The sequence below is a fragment of the Cuculus canorus genome, chromosome 10 (assembly GCF_017976375.1).
Source record: "Cuculus canorus isolate bCucCan1 chromosome 10, bCucCan1.pri, whole genome shotgun sequence".
NCBI classification, from domain to species: domain Eukaryota; kingdom Metazoa; phylum Chordata; class Aves; order Cuculiformes; family Cuculidae; genus Cuculus; species Cuculus canorus.
In genome coordinates, this window is record NC_071410.1 from 10,729,260 (window position 1) to 10,745,842 (window position 16,583).

The window sequence follows — 16,583 nt, forward strand, 5'->3', positions numbered from 1 at the left end:
AGTTTCCAATGCAGGCTCGAGAAGGATATTTCTAAATAGCTTGGAGTTCTAACAGCATCCACCTCTGCTGGTCCCATTGACCTACCAGTCTGGCTTTCCTGTTGTTGTGCTTAAGTGGTTTCTTATTTCCCACCAGGTAGTTGAGTGTAGCGTACTCCATAAGAGCTGCAAAGACGAAGATGAAGCACACAGAGACAAAGAGGTCCATGGCTGTGATATAGGAAACACGGGGAAGGTGCTTGCGGGAGATGGTACTCAGGGTGGTCATTGTTAACACAGTTGTGATACCTAAGAGAGAAAAGAGTTGGTTGAAATAATGCAGAGGAGCACTTGTGTCTTCTACATGCATCCAGACTCAAAACATCCCCATTTCCCCTGTAGGACAGAAGCAGCCCTGTTTTTTTGGTCTCATTTTTTAATCTGTTCAGCCAGATTCTTGTCTTGAGGTGCCCTCTGACAATGTTCTATGGAAAAAGAGCTGTTCAAAAACCCAAGGGTCGCACAGACCATCCGTGTGGACTGGTAAAGGAATGGGGAACTTGAACTCTGCTTAAAGCTGTACACAGGAACAACTGCTTGGATAATGGGGAGAAAGTCCAAAGGAAGGACATGCTAAGAGGCAATAACACTGGATTTATGACTTTCGGCCAGCAGTAGGTGAGCTGGGATTCAGTCAGTGATGTCTGCTTGAGTCAGCAGTAGTTAGAGCAATGTCTCAGATGACTGTTTTTTCTGTCTGATGTGAACCAGAGCTAGAATGAAAAGGCCTCTGTTCCTGTCCAGGTCTCTCTGGATGGCATCCCATCCCTCAGGGGTGTCAGATGCACCATTCAGCTTGGTGTCATCTGCAAACTTGCTAAGGGTGCACTCGATTCCACTATATCATTGGTGAAGATATAAAACAGTAGAGGTCCCAATATGGGCCCCTGACAGACACCACTTGTCACTGATCTCCATCTGGACATTGAGACATTGACCACCACCCTTTAGATGCCACCATCCAACCAATACTTCATCCACCCATCAAATCCATATCTCTCTGATTCAGAGAGAAGGATGTCGTGGAGGACTTGACACCCTCTTCCCTTGACACAGCTCTTCCCTTGTCCGCTGATGTGGTCACACCCATCATAGAAGGCCACTAGGTTGGTCAGGCAGGACTTGCCCTTGGTGAAGCCATGCTGGCTGTCTCAAATTGCCTCCCTGACCTCCATGTGCCTTAGTATAGATTCTAGAAGGATGTGGTCCATGACCTTCCCTGGCACACAGATGAGGCTGACAGGTCAGTAGTTCCCAGGGTCCTCCTTTCTAGCCTTCCTAAAAATGGGTGCAATGCCTTCCTTTTTCCAGTCAGCAGGGACTTCTCCTGATTCCCACGCCATTTCAAATATCACAGAGACTGGCTTGGCAACTACATCAGACAGTTCCCTCAGGACTCTGGGATGCATCTCATCAGATCCCATAGACCTATGTATGTTCAGATTCTTCAGGAGGTCACAAACCTCAGCAGGGGCCAACAAAAAATCAGCTGCCAGAGCTGGTATGTGATGTCATCTACTGCTTTTTATTATGTGGAAAATAAGCAAGAACTCCACCTGTTCCTCCTTCTCAGGCACTCATCTAAATCCACCTGTCACCCTTTCATGGGGTCACCCCAATGGCTCTGGGTGGGAGCATAGCAAGAGATTCTTGTATTTTCCTGCTCTATTTGCATTAGCAGATGCGATGTGACATCCCATATATTTGAAATACCAATGGAACCAGTCCAATTTACGTCTCCCTAACGTAGGCCGATGGGCTTGAAATGTACTGGGGATCATTTGTATTATCTACAGAGAGGGCTGTGGAGAGAATACGTTACTCTTGATATGCTGAGGTCCCTTCTCACAGAGAGGAACCTTTCTCCTGGGGAAACTTGCCTTTGTTTTGGTGTCAGCCATGCAGAATATTTTGTCTTTTGCTGTTCATTCTTTTCCCAGCCATGGACTATGGCATACCACCACCTGCATTGGAAATGACACCCCACTCCTCCTGCTCTCTCCATGGGCACCAAAGAAAATGATTTTGATAGGCAGATGGGGTCAGAATGGATGGGCTCTGAATAGCCCCACTTAATCCTGATAGACCCTCACCACTACTCTCCCTTCCTGCAGAGGTCCGCAGGCACGACTGAGAACACAACCTCCAATTAAAGGGAAAGTCAGCGAAGCTCCTGGGAGCTTGGAGTACTGGAAGCAGAGCTTGCTGCAAAATGCAGATACCGCCAAAGTGTATTAAAGATTAGTAAAGACCTCTCTAGTGCCTGTCAGAGCAGGATTCAATCAACATAAGCTTTTTCCTGCCTCAAAGAGCCACTGCAGGTTGCTGAGAAAATCTAAACAATAGGGAGATCTGTTGCCACATCCTGGACTCCCGTGGTGGTGTGACTGACAGAGAAAAGCTGGACCTACAGGGCTTCCACATCCTGACAGAGGTTGGGACTTGACAGGGACAGCTGGATAACCTTGGTCATTACCTTACAACCTTCATGTTACTGGTCTTACACTGAGCCCAGTGTAAGTCATTGCGAAATGCAGAATACATACACGTGACAGGAGCCGTTTGGCCAGTGTTGCAATGCCACAGCTCCCCCCTTCCCTTTCCCTTCTCCCATGAGAATGCCACATTGTCAGCTTGGAAAAGACTGTATTCAGGCCCCAGACTGAGATATCAGGGTGTTGTGCTATCCTGAAATAATCCAGTAGTCCAAGTTTGCACAGCTGGAGATTAAATTTAGCTTGAGGATAGTGTTACAAACAGAAAGATAAAGGAGTGGACTATCATCCAGTAAGGTGAATAATGCCAGAAAATGGCAAAGTGCTTTGGGAGATTTTGTACTCCAACAGTACCAGTGTACTAGCCTTGCAGAATTTGATAAGCAGAAGACATGCAACAACGTGTCTCTTACCTAGAGATGTCCTGGCTGGTGTAGAGTCTCTTTTGATCCAGAAGGAAACCCAGGAAAGAACAACAGTCAGGATGCAGGGAATGTACGTCTGAATGGCAAAATAACCCATACGTCTACTTAGGTCAAAAGAAACTGTCATCACCATATATTCCCCTAGGAAAAAGCAAGAGAGAATCATAATGTATAGCTTCCTGAAACACAAAAATCAGCCAAGTTTCATATTTTGGAGTGTTTCTGATGAGGTTTTCTTGTTGGTTTAAGTGCCTGGCAGCCTTGTTTTGTGGCTGGCTTTGTGGCTGCCCAGATTGTTATCTTCACAGACTGCCGAGTGGCTGGCTTAGTAGGTTTGGTGACTCACTGGCATTGCAGCTGGCTTGCTGGTTTTGTGACTAGTGGGCTCTGTGGCTACCTGGCTGGCTTTGTAGCTCTCTGACTTAATGTCTTCGTGACTAATTTAAGAGCTGACTGTGGCTGCCCAACTAGCTGTCTGCAGGCTGCATTCATACTGGCCTGGCTGTGTGTCTAAGTATACCGAAAAGCACACAGTCTGGAAAAGATTCAGGGGAGGAACTGTAAAGAGTATTCATCTTCAGCTGACTGCTGCAAGAGTTTATTTTCTATAGAAACTATTTAGCTGTAACAGGCTACATGCCCTGGCTCGCCAACTTCACTACCTGAGCTGTGACAAAGGAGGTGTCTTTCAATTACTTCCATTGAGACTGATTCTGCCCCTGGAAAAGACATGTGGTGCTGTACATCCTAATTGCTCATTTGGCAACTTACAGCTGAGGTTCTTCCTCTTTTTCAGAGGCTCCTAGTGAGTACTGGAAAAAAGCCACCCGACAGCTCTAGGGTTAAGATGGAGCTTGCAAGCAATTACCAAACAAAGAGAGACGCAAACGTCAGACAGCCACTGGTGTATTCCAGACACTTTTACTGCACCGCTTCTTGTCCTGGTTTGTGCTGCCTTTCTACCCTGGTTAGAGGCTGGCTGCTGGTGTTGGCAACAGTAGCTTTATGCAGAGTGGGAAAAACACTACCTGAACTTGCTGCTTCAGGGGGCTTAAAAATATGAGTTCACTCCACCTGCAGGAACCCAGAAAGGCTTTCCTCAGTTGTCTGTGGGAAGGAAAGGGAATGTGAGCTATTACGAGGAGGAGAAGGTAAAGGGCCTCTGTTCCCTGGTTTCTTCACATATGCAGTCTTGTTCCTGTCTCTTAAAGAATAATTCAGGTGTTCATCAGCCCCACACAACTTCACATAAGGAAAGACTGAGACCTTCAAGTTCTGATTTCCCTGCCTCTGTTCCAATCATAAGCATCACCCAGGGATCACATAGCATGCACATACTGCAGCAAGAGGGGATCTGAGCCCCATCTCTTCTCCCTCCTGAGCATTCAATTAGGGATAGGTTCACTCACAACAACATTATCACTCTACAGCTCACAAAGTCCCTCTGGCCAACCCCTGTATTGTCTTGCCCTCACTATTCATCTCCATCACTTCCGCTCCCTCTAGCAAAGTTCCATCCTTTCATTCTTACATTTCTTTGACTGTGCTGTTGTGACCTTCCTTTTCCACCATTGTGGAGTTGTCTGATGACTCCTTCACCTCCCATGAGGTCTCCAACCTAATGGCGTTTCTTTGGGCTGTCTCCCTTTGTCTCACCTGCCCCAGTCCTGAGAACTTCCGAAGTGTTCCTCAGCCCCGTAAAGTCAAACTGGTAGAGCCTCCAGGTGCGCTGGTCAGAGACCTCAATAGAGTAGCGCCTCCAGCGATAGACAATCTCTTCTCGTGGGTAGCCATCTGAGAAAAGGGCCAAGGACATCAATGAAAGAGTATGTCATGTGCCTCCAAATCATTCACCATCCTCAGGTCTGCAGGCTACAGTTCTAGAGTCACAGCCAGAACTGGCATCCCATTCTAGCTGTTTTGTAAGCATGAAGCTTTCAGGCAGGTATTTCTGATTCCTTTTGTTTAGATTGCCTTAGGCATGCCCACATGGAATGGGAGTAGGGACAGCATATCCCCTTGTGGGCTGCTTCACATCCTAGGAATGGAAAAAGAGATGCTAGAAATGGAGCCTTTCTAAGGACTGTTCGGGGGCGGATGAGACTTGGGTGTAAGAGGTCTCCTCCAGCCTTAAATCTTTAAGGGTTTTAGTTCCCTGGGGCCTTCACCACTCCTCAAGACTGCCTCCCCTTTCCAGGTATGAGTACACCAGGAATACAAAGCTGCCAATATGGCTATGGCTGTTCTGACTATCTCTGTGCTCCGAGAACTCATCTACACATGGAAAAGAGGAGTGCACTCTCCACGGAGAAGGAGATCTGGCTCCTACAGTCTGGACCATGGCTTCTTCTGGTTCTGGCTTTCTTGACAAGGAAACGAGCCTACTGTGAAGCAGAGACCTTGACACCTACAAGATTGTTCCTTAGAAGAGGGAAGGAGTAAGAGCTTGGCAGAGAACTAAAAATGTGTTTCTAATTATCAAGCATGTATGCCATGTAATGTTAATTAGCAAAGAATGAGGGACGATGGGAGACAAGGGAATGGTATCTCCTCCGCGTGCTGCCTCCATCTGAAGAACCTACATCTCTCAAGTGATGGGAGAAGTGGGAGAGGTGAACCCAAGCTAAGATGATTAAATCAGATTTCCAACCAATGCACAAGGACAAGAATCTCCTAGTGCAGAAAGGCCTCCTGCAAAATTACTAGTAGAACTGTGTGCACATGAGCAACCCTCTCCGCTGATAAGAATGGACAAGTGAGGACTAAGAGGGGAAATGTGAATACCCCTCCTGTGCAGTGGCTTTGGGTGCAAAAAGTGGGCAAAAAATGGGCTGAGGTCTGGAAAGCCAAGCTGTACCCTCAGAGAGTGGGAGAAGAGGGAAGATGCAAGGCAGGATAGGTGCCATTTGTCTGCCAGCTGAAGGGATATATTCCATCTAGTAGGACAGAGTGACCTTCTGGTTAGTGAAGTAATCATCTCCAACCATCCACCCAAATTAAGGAGAAACTTGGGTGCTGTCAATCTATTCCTGAAGACCTCTGATAGCCCAGGAGTGGGAGAAAGCTTCAGAGAGTGATGGGTAATGGCCCAGGAAAAGAATCATAGAGATTTGGTGAAAAAATTAGTTAAAAGGCATGATGGTCTTTCCAGAAGAGTTTTACTCTACTGAGGCTTCTCTACTTGCCCTCTCAAACTATATCAGATATATGAGTACTCACAACTAGAAAAAACCAAAGGGCAGGAGTGAGTGTCCATTGGGAAATTCTGCAGCTGAAGCAGACACTCAGCCTCTATCGTCAGCCTGAGAGAGGGAGAGAGAGAGAGAGAGAGAGAGAAGGAGACTGAGATTTTGTGTTGGTGAAGGTAGGTTGATTCCAACATCACAATGTAACAGAGGGATTCTCACTTCCTTGAGAGAGAAACACTAATTTGTTGAAGATCAGTCTGTTTGCAGGAACATTTCAAAACATCAGCAAAACAAAACATATGTTTGGATATTTTCAAAGTGAGAAAAAATGTCTCATTTTCACATTCAAAAAGCCTTTTTGTTTAGTGAGTTTTCAGATTCATTTATGGGAGTGAGAATTTATGGGAACAAAGGCAAATGTTTCTTATCAGAATGAAATAGCTGGACTGACCAACATAAACTTTTAAAGGATTTTGGTATAGGAAACCATTTATAATTTTGACTATTTTCTAGGTATGATAGAGGAAAACAGTTTCATACTGGTATAAGACCATTCCGCAGCCAGTGCTGCACGTGTACTCCCGTCACATGCACTGGGAGACATCTCCACTACTCTGTCTCAGGACACCTTGAAGCCTCCTCTACCTTGACCAGCTCCTTGTTCCCTCACCTCAACAAGTGGCAAGAGTGCCCGCTGGATGTACCTGAGTGTGTAGAGCACTTTTCCGTCATTCCAGATGCGGAGGAGCTGATTAGGAGTGGTTATCCAGTGGGAATCGGCCCGTTTGGAGTTCCTAAAAAAGGTATCTGGGATCCAGATGCGGCTCACCATGTTGGTGTTCAGTGTGAGGGCCTTCAAAGTGCTGTTGAAACGAAGACGCCGGTCATACCATGTCTGGGCAAAGAAGATATCAATGGTGTACTCCTGTGAATGAGAAGGAAGAATGTCTTGCTGAGAGAGATTCAGGCAAAGCAAAGTCTGTCAGGCTACTGTTTTAGAGCCACAGCCAGAATGTTTGCTTTTGTAAGCTTAGGATCAGGTGTTGGTGGCCACTGACACCTTCGCAGGCACATCTTTAGCTCAGGGCTAGGACATCCATGGCACGCTTAGGAAGAGCCAAAGACTGCATGTTGACTGGTGAGTTAGCCATAGCATGTTTGGCCTGATCCTCATCTGGAAAGCCAAGACCATATGAACAAGGGCTTCCTTCTGACGGATAACTCAAATCAAACAGTCCTTTGAAGCACAGGCATGAAGGTGCAGTGTGAATGTTGGCTGAATTCAGTCCTAAGTCCAGCTACACCTTTGAAATACAGGCAAATAAAGCTGCTCACCAGCTTACCAGAGTAGGCAAGCAGACAGCCCTTGCTGTTATTTATTAGGATACAGGCCAGCAGTGCTCCATATGCCTAATTTCTACATGTAGCAACAGTAATGTTGTGCATAAACCTAATGAGAATCCATCCCTTGCTGTGGGACTTACACTGTAAATTGTTTATGGTTATGTAAATGTTATGAAAAAAATGGGGCACTATGCGTTCCTGGCAGAATTCCCTTGCTGAAGATTAAAAAAGGAAGCTGGAGCAGGGGCTGCTATGGACTCAGTTCTTGGTGCAACCGTTTCAAAATCTTGAGTCTTTTGCAGAGAGAAAACAGAGTTTCCACCATAATGAGGATCTTTGGTTTCGGTGAGAGACAGGGTGTCCTAGCTCACCCATAACTAGTATTTCTGTGAGGCAGCTCCTGTCTAGACTGGACTGGTGGTAGTCCACATCATTAGCCCACTGTCCTGCTGCTTGCTGCTGTAGACAATTTGCTCCTTACCCTCCCCTTACAGCCTGCCTGAGAAGGTGCTAATTAGCGTTGTGTAGGAGCATGTCTGGCACTCAGTGGCTGTCTGAACCAGCCTCCCAAATCCAGTTTTACCAGCCCATACTAAAGGATGCCACCTACTCCTGACAGCTCCTCTCTGACTTGGACTTTGCACCCTTTCACTTCCATTAAACCCCCATGACCACAGAAGCATCGTCTCCCCTTCTCCTGTGGGCAAGGATGATCAATGGCTGACTTTGCCATCCATGTTTCATTCTTTTCCTCCCTCTATTGATTTATCTTGGTGGAATTTTTATGACTGCAGCACATCCTCCCTCAGCTGACCTCACTGCTGGTTCAGAGCTGACTTCCTCAAGCCAAGCTGTTAAAATAGATGCAGTGCTCTTAGCGTGCTCCCTGGGACAGCATGTCCTGCCTGGGCAGGCAGAGCAGGGCAGTGCACGACTCCCTGCTTAATTTTCCTTGCCTTCGCTCCACTGTCAGCCAATTGGTGATGAATGATTGGTACCGAAAACGTCCCTTGCATAGGAATGAGATCACAAGAAAAGAACATTTGCCATCAGGCAGTCAAATCACTCTCTGGGCTGATCCTTCACCCTAGTTATACACAGGGACAAGTAAAGGTGATGGGCATGAGGTCCTAACATATCTCTAAATGGAGACAGATGCAGCACGTTCAAAGTGGTGGCGTTGCCTCTACAGTTCATTCAAAACAGACACGAGGAGACACAGAGCTAGGACAGCAGCAGCACTCAAAGCTGACTGCACAAACACAGCCACTGCTTGAAAAGAGGATGTAGGGAGAGCCCATTCCAGCATCTAAATGCCCTGGATTGCACTGGGTACTGCTTGGACACAGGGTATGTGATGATGAAGGCATGGATCAGGTTGTGAAACAATGACATAGAGCCCACAGGTGGGCAAAGAAGCATTGGCATGGCAAGGACAAGATGGTGTGATGGCAGCCCAAGAAAATTACACGTATGGGGAAGGTTGATTTTATTCTGCTTGGGACCATTTTCTTTTCCTTACCAGCTGCTGGGGCCAAAATAACACAGCATTTAACATATTCTCCATGACCCTGGAAACCCTGTTTGGGGCAGTATGAGCTTACATTGCTCCCCCTCAGCAATACCTCTGGTGTAGGAGAAAGCAACCAAAAATGCAATGATAAACACACGTTAGAGTAATTTGTAAGATCTCCCTTCTGGGCTGGCTGCTCAGGTCAGCTATCCTGCTGTGAAGTTCAGCATTTAGGCCTGTGATAACCAGTGCTAACATTTTGGGAGAGGGGACGGTCAGCTATCCCAGAGGTTTAGTATTTGTTGTCTAGATTTTCAGAAGGGATCAGCATTAAAGAGCTCCTCTTGTGCCATTCACAGCCAGCCTTTGCAAAAGGTGTAGTGCAGAAGTCATTCAGCTCTTCTGAAAAATCTGAGCTGTTATTGTCACTGTTCTGTGGTTTGATCTAATTTCAGTGGCTATTATAAGAACAGCTATTCACGACAAAGAACTTACTAGCTGAGCTGGCTCCCTTGCTTCTAGATGAGGAACCCATTGGGAAATATTGGCATTTACAAATGTATTTTCATTCAGAATTATCTGATGCAAGATTTATACAAAAAAGCTGCAGTCTTTGGTATCACTTTCACCCTTCTGATTCTCTATCCCATCCTGCTGGGGGAAAGTGAGTGAGCAGCTGTGTGGTGCTTAGTTGCTGGCTGGGGTTAAACCACAGCAGTTCCTGAAGACTTTTAGCACCTGTTTCCATCAGGTGCTGTTTACGTCGATGCTGAGGAGCCTTGCAGGACTGTGGCTCTGCCCTGATTAGCTATGGGATAGCGCTCAGACCTTTGTCTGAGTGTTGATCAGATCCCACTTAGTTTTAGGCACCTGACCAAGGTGATTAAAATAAGAGGTGTTTCACCATAGGTTCCCTACAGTCACTGTAGAGGTAGGCACTTCTGGAGGTACATCCTAATATGAAACTGTCCAGGTTGTCTTCTGGAAATGCCTCACACTCTTACTGACTCTAGAAAAGTCCAGGTTGATGAAGGCTGAGTACCTGAAGTTTGGCAGGATGAGCTCCCCTCCAAAAAATTATGGCAATGCTGTTTCTTGAACTTCTGCACCCATCACCCATGTAGTTTCTTTTTGCCCCTGATTAATTCTCAAGCATCAGGAGACTTCTCAATACCTCAATTTCTCCATGTGGAAAGGGGTTATTGTAAAATACGCCTCCAACATTAGTGTACCATCTGCTATGCAGCACACGGAGGCTGTTAACTTCTCTGTAAAAGCACAGGCTTTTTTAGCGTTTTCAACAGAAGAAGCCAGTGAAATAGGAGGAACTGCTCTAAGAGTTAGGTCGTGCCATTTGGATCACACGTGGGATAACACACACATGTTGGCATGCACGCATGCATGCAATATTACATCAAACTAAAGGTGTAAAATAATAAATCAAAATACCTATAAGGCGAACACTGAACACTGGTTACCCTAAATACTACCATGTGAGTTCATCCAATCCTGAGAAACACCCTGCAGTGTTGCTGCTGCTGGCTGTGTGGGCTGGTGTCCAACTCAGCCTTTCAGCATGTCCCTGCTGGCCCCTGGTCCCCGTCATCACCTTGCACTGCTGCACATCACTGACCAGACCCTGTTTTCCTCATGTGGGCAGCACAGATGCTGGTGGAAACCCAGTTCCAGAAAATGGTAAAATCTGAAAACATTTAATGGAAAAAAAACCCTGTCCTGTAAAAGAGCGCTTGTGGGAAATATGGGGATGTGGAGTTGACAATAATATTTCATCTTGCAAGAAAAAAAACATGAACAACAAAGAGATATCACTGCACTCTAAAACCCTTCCTTTTTTAAAAACAGAGTTTAAACGAAAAGCTGTGGAATTCCCATGTGAAAAGTAATTTCAAAGAAAACCCCAAAATTTTCAGCCCAAAAGAAAATATGCAGGTTCTGAAATCACCTGTCCTCAGCATAAGACAGCTGGAAGCTGGCCACTGTTTCATTGTGTGCTACCTTAAGCCCTTCTTCCTGCGTCATCCAGCCCCAGCTGCTCTGCCCTAACCCTCATGGCCCTGGAGCACATCCCTGCTCCCCATCCCGATGTCCTGATGCAGCAAAGACATCCAGCCTGGGCCCAGTCAGCTCCTTCTTGTGCCTTCTCTCTCGCCTCTGTGTGTACTTGCGCACAAATGGGGAACCAGCCCATGTTTCCAGTTGGATTTGGCCCCAGGAACTCTAGATTATGTTCCACTGCAGTTTCAGAATAGATCTGGGTTGGGGCCACCCAATTTCAGACTAACAGCTTAAACTTACAGGGTTAGCAGGATACAACTTGAAATCAGCAGTTTGCAGCTTCAGGTCACCTTACACACCAAATAAACACAGCTGTGCACTGCTAGAAGACCCTTTTCAAAGGGCTCAAAACAAGGTTGCGTGTAGAGTTCAGCTGACCCCTTGGCTGGTACCCCACGGTTCCTCTGTATTCATCTCTGAGCTTCTTTCTCTGTGTTCTTTAAGAGCTCAGCTTTCTGACAAATGCCAAAGAGGGAAGCAAACTGTGAGATAAAGATGTCTTAGATGTCTTTCTAAATTGAGATAAAATTAAGGATTTAAAGTGTCTTTTGTAACTTCACTCGTATTCAGCAGCAATAAGAAAACTTTCAAGTAGAGGAGACAGAGATCTGGAAACAGGTCCCTCCATTTCGCTCTGCTAGAGAGTCTGGAAAAATCCTAAATAACAGTGGGGCTGATGGATTAATACTCTACCCAGTCTCATTCTAGCTTTTATTGTTCTTCTATTCATCTTTACTCACAGAGCCCCCCTCCCTCTGCACTGCCAAGCAAATACCTCACTGCAGTACAATAAAGCAGGCTGCTTTCCTGGGAAGCATGGCCAGCATTTCAGACGGGCTGATGTGAATCTGACGGGTCCATGCTGTCAAGCCAGAGCTATGCAAAGCAGGTATTACAGGCAAACATTCTGGAGTGCTGCAGTTCAGGAAAATCTTAGAAGTTACAAGAGGAGACAAGAATGGAGGGTATCACTTTGAAGGGCTCATAGGTCTCTCTATGCAGCTTGAGGCAAGCCAGGAATCCTCTCCTCCAGTCTTTCTCTTGTGCAAACAGGGGTCAGCACAAGCATCCTCCCTTCAGACAGAACTGTGTTCAGCAACTCCATACTCCCACAGCCCTGCACAAGCACGCATTTTCTTCTCCACAACATCCCACACATCCTACCCAGCCTGCAAACATCTCTTGCAAACCCTGGGCTACTCCCAGCAGTCAGCTCCATGTCCCAGGGAACATGCTCAATAATAGCAAAATGTCTGGACAGACACTCTCCAAACTAACTAACTAAACATAATAATCTTATTTTCAATAGTCTTCACATCTGATGCACAATTTCTTGTCCCCACAGCCTATGGGCAGGAAACAGATTCCAGCATGTCACGTGCAAGCACTCTCCAGAGGCAGCAAGCAGGGAACACATGTACTAGGAGCAGATGCTAATGCCTGACACTGACCACTTCAGTGAGCGGCTGGGCAGTATCAGGCTTCTCTCACTTCTCCCATTAGCAGTGTGAGACACCTTGTTTGTGGATGCCTCTGTGTCCCTGCTCTGGGTCACTTTTGTCTCCTTCAACAACAAAGAGCAAGAAAATGAAAATAAAGGTCTCATTACGCTTCCAAGCTCCTCCTCTTTCCAAATCAGACTCCAGGGATCTTTCTAGACATGATGCTCGAGTGACTAGGGGACCTTACAAGGACAAAAGGAGCAGAGCTCCAATGATCTGTGTTTTCAAGGTGACACACTGAACTTCCCATCTGTTTCACTTCTGCAGCAACACCAGCAGTACTGTCCTTGTCTGAATGTCTTTTGTCTATGCCCAGGGAATCTCTGTTGAGACAGCATTCTTTTTATAATATAAACTCGCTGTTAAAAACCATCACCATGTCCTGTGCTCGTGCCAGAAGCCTTCAAACAAGACATGCTGTACATGCTGCTCTGTTGATCTCAAATGCCCCAATCATAGCTTGCTCACCCTTGGAGTCTCTGCAGACGGGAACTGGACAGGGCTTTCAATACCCAGTGCTAGCTTCTGAGATCTCTACTTCTCACATATCTCTGCTCGTGCCTGCTCCCATGTACGTGCAGGCAAGGACATATAAAAGACAGGTTTTTATACTCATGACAGCCAACCACCCCAGACTGTTTCTTTTTCTCCAAACCCTTACTTCTGAGCAGTTCCCTTGTACCACCGCTTCCTGTCCTTCAGTGACGTTATCTCCACACATGCAACCCCAGGATGGCTGCTGATTGCCATGGTGCCTGTTGCTTTTTTTCATGGGAACATAGCCTGGCATACAGAGTCCCTCACTGTGAGCCCCAAGGGCACATGACCTAGCCGTGTGTTTTAGCATCTGATTAACAGTCATTACCCAAAGGATCAAGGAAAGTCCTTGAGCTGAGACATGACATCAGCCAGACTCTGGTTTATAGAAACACAGTCTGTCTGCACTGTTCCTGACGAGGTTATTACAGAAAAGGCAGAGGCATGGACACAGAACATTATATGCAGATAGGGTAGAATTAATTAAAGGGAAAGATACTGACCACTTCAATGAAGTATTATGCAAAGCACCACAGGGAAGTAGCTGCCTCCTTTTAATTTGTTTGGTTTTTTTTCTTCACCACTCTCAGGACAGGACATGCTCTGGTTGCAAAGTCACGTGTGCAGCCCAGTTACAACGGTCTCTAGAAAATGCCTGGGCTGCTTGCAGAGCAAAGCCACACTTACCCAAAGAATTGTTTGCATGTCAAACCTTACTGCTAAATGATTAAATGGTCGCCACAATGCTTGGCTTGAAGGAACTTTGTGCCAGAAGAAGAAAGCAGGTGTGGGAAGAGAAGAGGTGAGGACAGAAACACATAGGATAACTGGTACAAAATACTTAGCACTTCGAGCAGATGCCCCATTTTTTTTGGTCCTTTAAGCTCACAGGGCGCTTGACAAGACAAAAAGAAATTCCGTCTGAAAGGGCTAAAGACAAACCTTCTCAGCGCATACAATTAACTCCCCAAGACTGCTCCTTTAGGACAACTTGGCAAGATTCAGATGAGAAGCTGGAATTTCTGTAATTGCACTCCCCATTCCCATGCCACCCCCTGTGATTAAAATGAAACGCTGGGATGGGCAGTCTAATACTGCCCAGGACTGTTACAGCAACTGCTGCAGTTCCCTTGTACCAAGCAAAGGAAGGTGTGAGGTCCCATGAATCTCGCAAGGTATCCAGCCCTAAACACTCCTGGGAAGGGGGGACTGGAATGGTCAGCTTGTTCCCACAGAGACATCTGCAAGTCTATCACTGCCTGGGAACATGAACTGTTACTCCACCTCTGACACGTTCCTTGCCCCATCTCTCAGTCATTAGAAAGCTCACTGTCCTGAGCTACTGGAGTCCCACGAGGCTTCCTGCAGACTCCTGCTCGGTTCAGGAGTTGAACACTGCAGCCGCATTCCCTCTCTCTCTAGGATAGGAAGGCAGGAATGAGAGCAGCATCCTGTTGCAGCAGGGTCATGGCCTTCAGGTGAAGCAAAGGAAGGCAGGAAAGTCCTCCAAACATTTAATGACATGAGTGTCTTCAACTGTCAGAAGCATGTGCCTGTGTGGTTTTGAATTATTGTAGCAAGCATCCTTCTAGGCTTAGGACACACCAGCTGGGTCTGTCTCCCTGGCTCCAGTCTGGTACCTTATACAGAAGGGACCACTGCTGGCACATCACCACTGGCTTTGGCAGACCCCAGCACAGCCTGCTGCTGGCTCACCAGATGGATTAGGGGGCTGCAAAGTCAACACTACCTCTGAGATTCAGGGTCTGATTTTTATTTACATCCAGTCCCTCTCTGGGGAGATTGGGGGTTTTGGAGCAGTAGAGCAGTCCACAGTACTCTGTAGACCTTTGTAATTGTCTCAGCACCTTTCCCTGTCTGCTCAGAGACTGAACAGCTCACATCTGCTGCTTAGTTCCCTTTATTGTTTTCTTCATCTTTCCAGGCTTTCTGGAGTTTTCCCTCTTTTCCCTTCACTCCCTGCTCTAGTCTCCTCCCCATGCCTCTCTCCACACTCTCTTTGGTCTGTAGCTCACCACTTTGCTTCTCTACCTCAGCAAGAAAGGCATTACTACCCTGCTCATACCCCTCCTCAAACGAAACCAGCTTTGATTGTAATGACCTTATTCAAGCATCACATTATTTCCCACTCTCTTTCCATCTTATTGTGCAACTTTGTTTTATCTGGTAAAGCCATATGCTCTCCAGGCCACCGACTGCCTCTCTCTATGGACTTACAGGTGTCTAGTGTTCTCGGCTGGATGTCGATTGTCATGTAAAGAGAACAGACAAAGTTCCTCCCACTGAAGTAGTGATGAAGGAATTGCTACAAAAGCTGTGCTTTGAGGTCAAGACAGGAAGGAATGTGTGGCAGAGACAGGGAGCCATAGAAGCTCTGCTTTCTGTGCGGATCAGAGCCAGAAGGATCCTTCCAGTGCAGGATGTGCATGGTATGGCACAGCAGCAGCAAAACCAGAGAGGATAAGAACGGGCAAACAATGCCAGGCAGTGTCCCTCAGTCCCACCAGGCTCCTACAGTGGCCAGTCTGAGAAGCTTAGGGACAGAATATAAGGAGCAGGGAAACCACTACAGCCTTCTCCTAAAGATGCCTTCTCTGTGAGAACCATTTGCTTCCAACAAACACTGAGCTCTGTCAACCCATCTTCACAGCGTGTTGACAGGGTGGAGAAGCCAGTAAAGCCCAGAACTGCTGCTGAAGAAGTGAAGCTCACCACCAGCCACAGGAGTTGTTCTGCACCTGGGAGATGAATCACAGACTGCAGTGGGCTAACGGGCTGCCCCACGTGAGAAGTCATGACACAGCACAAATTATCACGAGGAAATTGGCCCCGAGTAGGCCATGTGGTTCATGCCTCCAATAACCATTGCGATAGGGGTGGCATCTAAGAGAGGCCCATCTCCCAAACCCTGATTCTACCCTGTCCTCCTCCCACGAAAATGGGTTGAGAAAGAACAGTGCACCCACATCCCTGGGATCCCATGCGTGGTACAGAAATACCTGTGCTGGCCAGGAGGAAAACCACTATTTGCCTGTATAAATCCCTTTCTAATCCTCATCCTCAAGGAAAATAGCACATTCAGACAATCTGAGAAAGTTCTGCTTTCACAAAAGGGGAGGGTTTTATGCCCTCTGCAGAAATCCTCACTCCTGACACTGTTCTTTCTTGGCCCCAGATGAAGGAGGAGGTGGGGACAGTGTACTCTGCTCCACTGACTCTTTCCAGGAAACCTGTTTCACGTTGTCCCTTGTGCCCCCTTGCTGTGCTTGCCAGCTTTCTCCTCCTGCCCTACCAGTTCCTTCTCCCTTCTTCATTTTGGTTTTTCTTTCGCTGTTCTTCTTTTCAAGCCACCACAAAATCACAGCCCAGCTCTACTGAGATTTCAAGGGAGCACCAGGCTGAGGAAAGCAACTGGAAACAACGAATCAGGTTACAGGGAAAGA

The 16,583-nt window shown here is 46.8% G+C and overlaps 1 protein-coding gene across 1 annotated transcript in view; it reads right to left on the reverse strand.

Annotated features, from left to right (window-relative positions):
- The window catches only part of LOC104069029 (gamma-aminobutyric acid type A receptor subunit epsilon), a 41,064-nt gene that overhangs the window by 7,362 nt on the left and 17,119 nt on the right, over positions 1-16,583 (reverse strand). The window contains exons 4-8 of the mRNA XM_009571997.2: positions 6,852-7,072; positions 6,179-6,261; positions 4,616-4,753; positions 2,948-3,100; positions 86-288 (exon numbers count right to left, since the gene is read on the reverse strand). Of these exons, the coding sequence (XP_009570292.2) occupies positions 86-288; positions 2,948-3,100; positions 4,616-4,753; positions 6,179-6,261; positions 6,852-7,072 (798 nt within the window). The remainder of the gene's footprint in view (positions 1-85; positions 289-2,947; positions 3,101-4,615; positions 4,754-6,178; positions 6,262-6,851; positions 7,073-16,583) is intronic.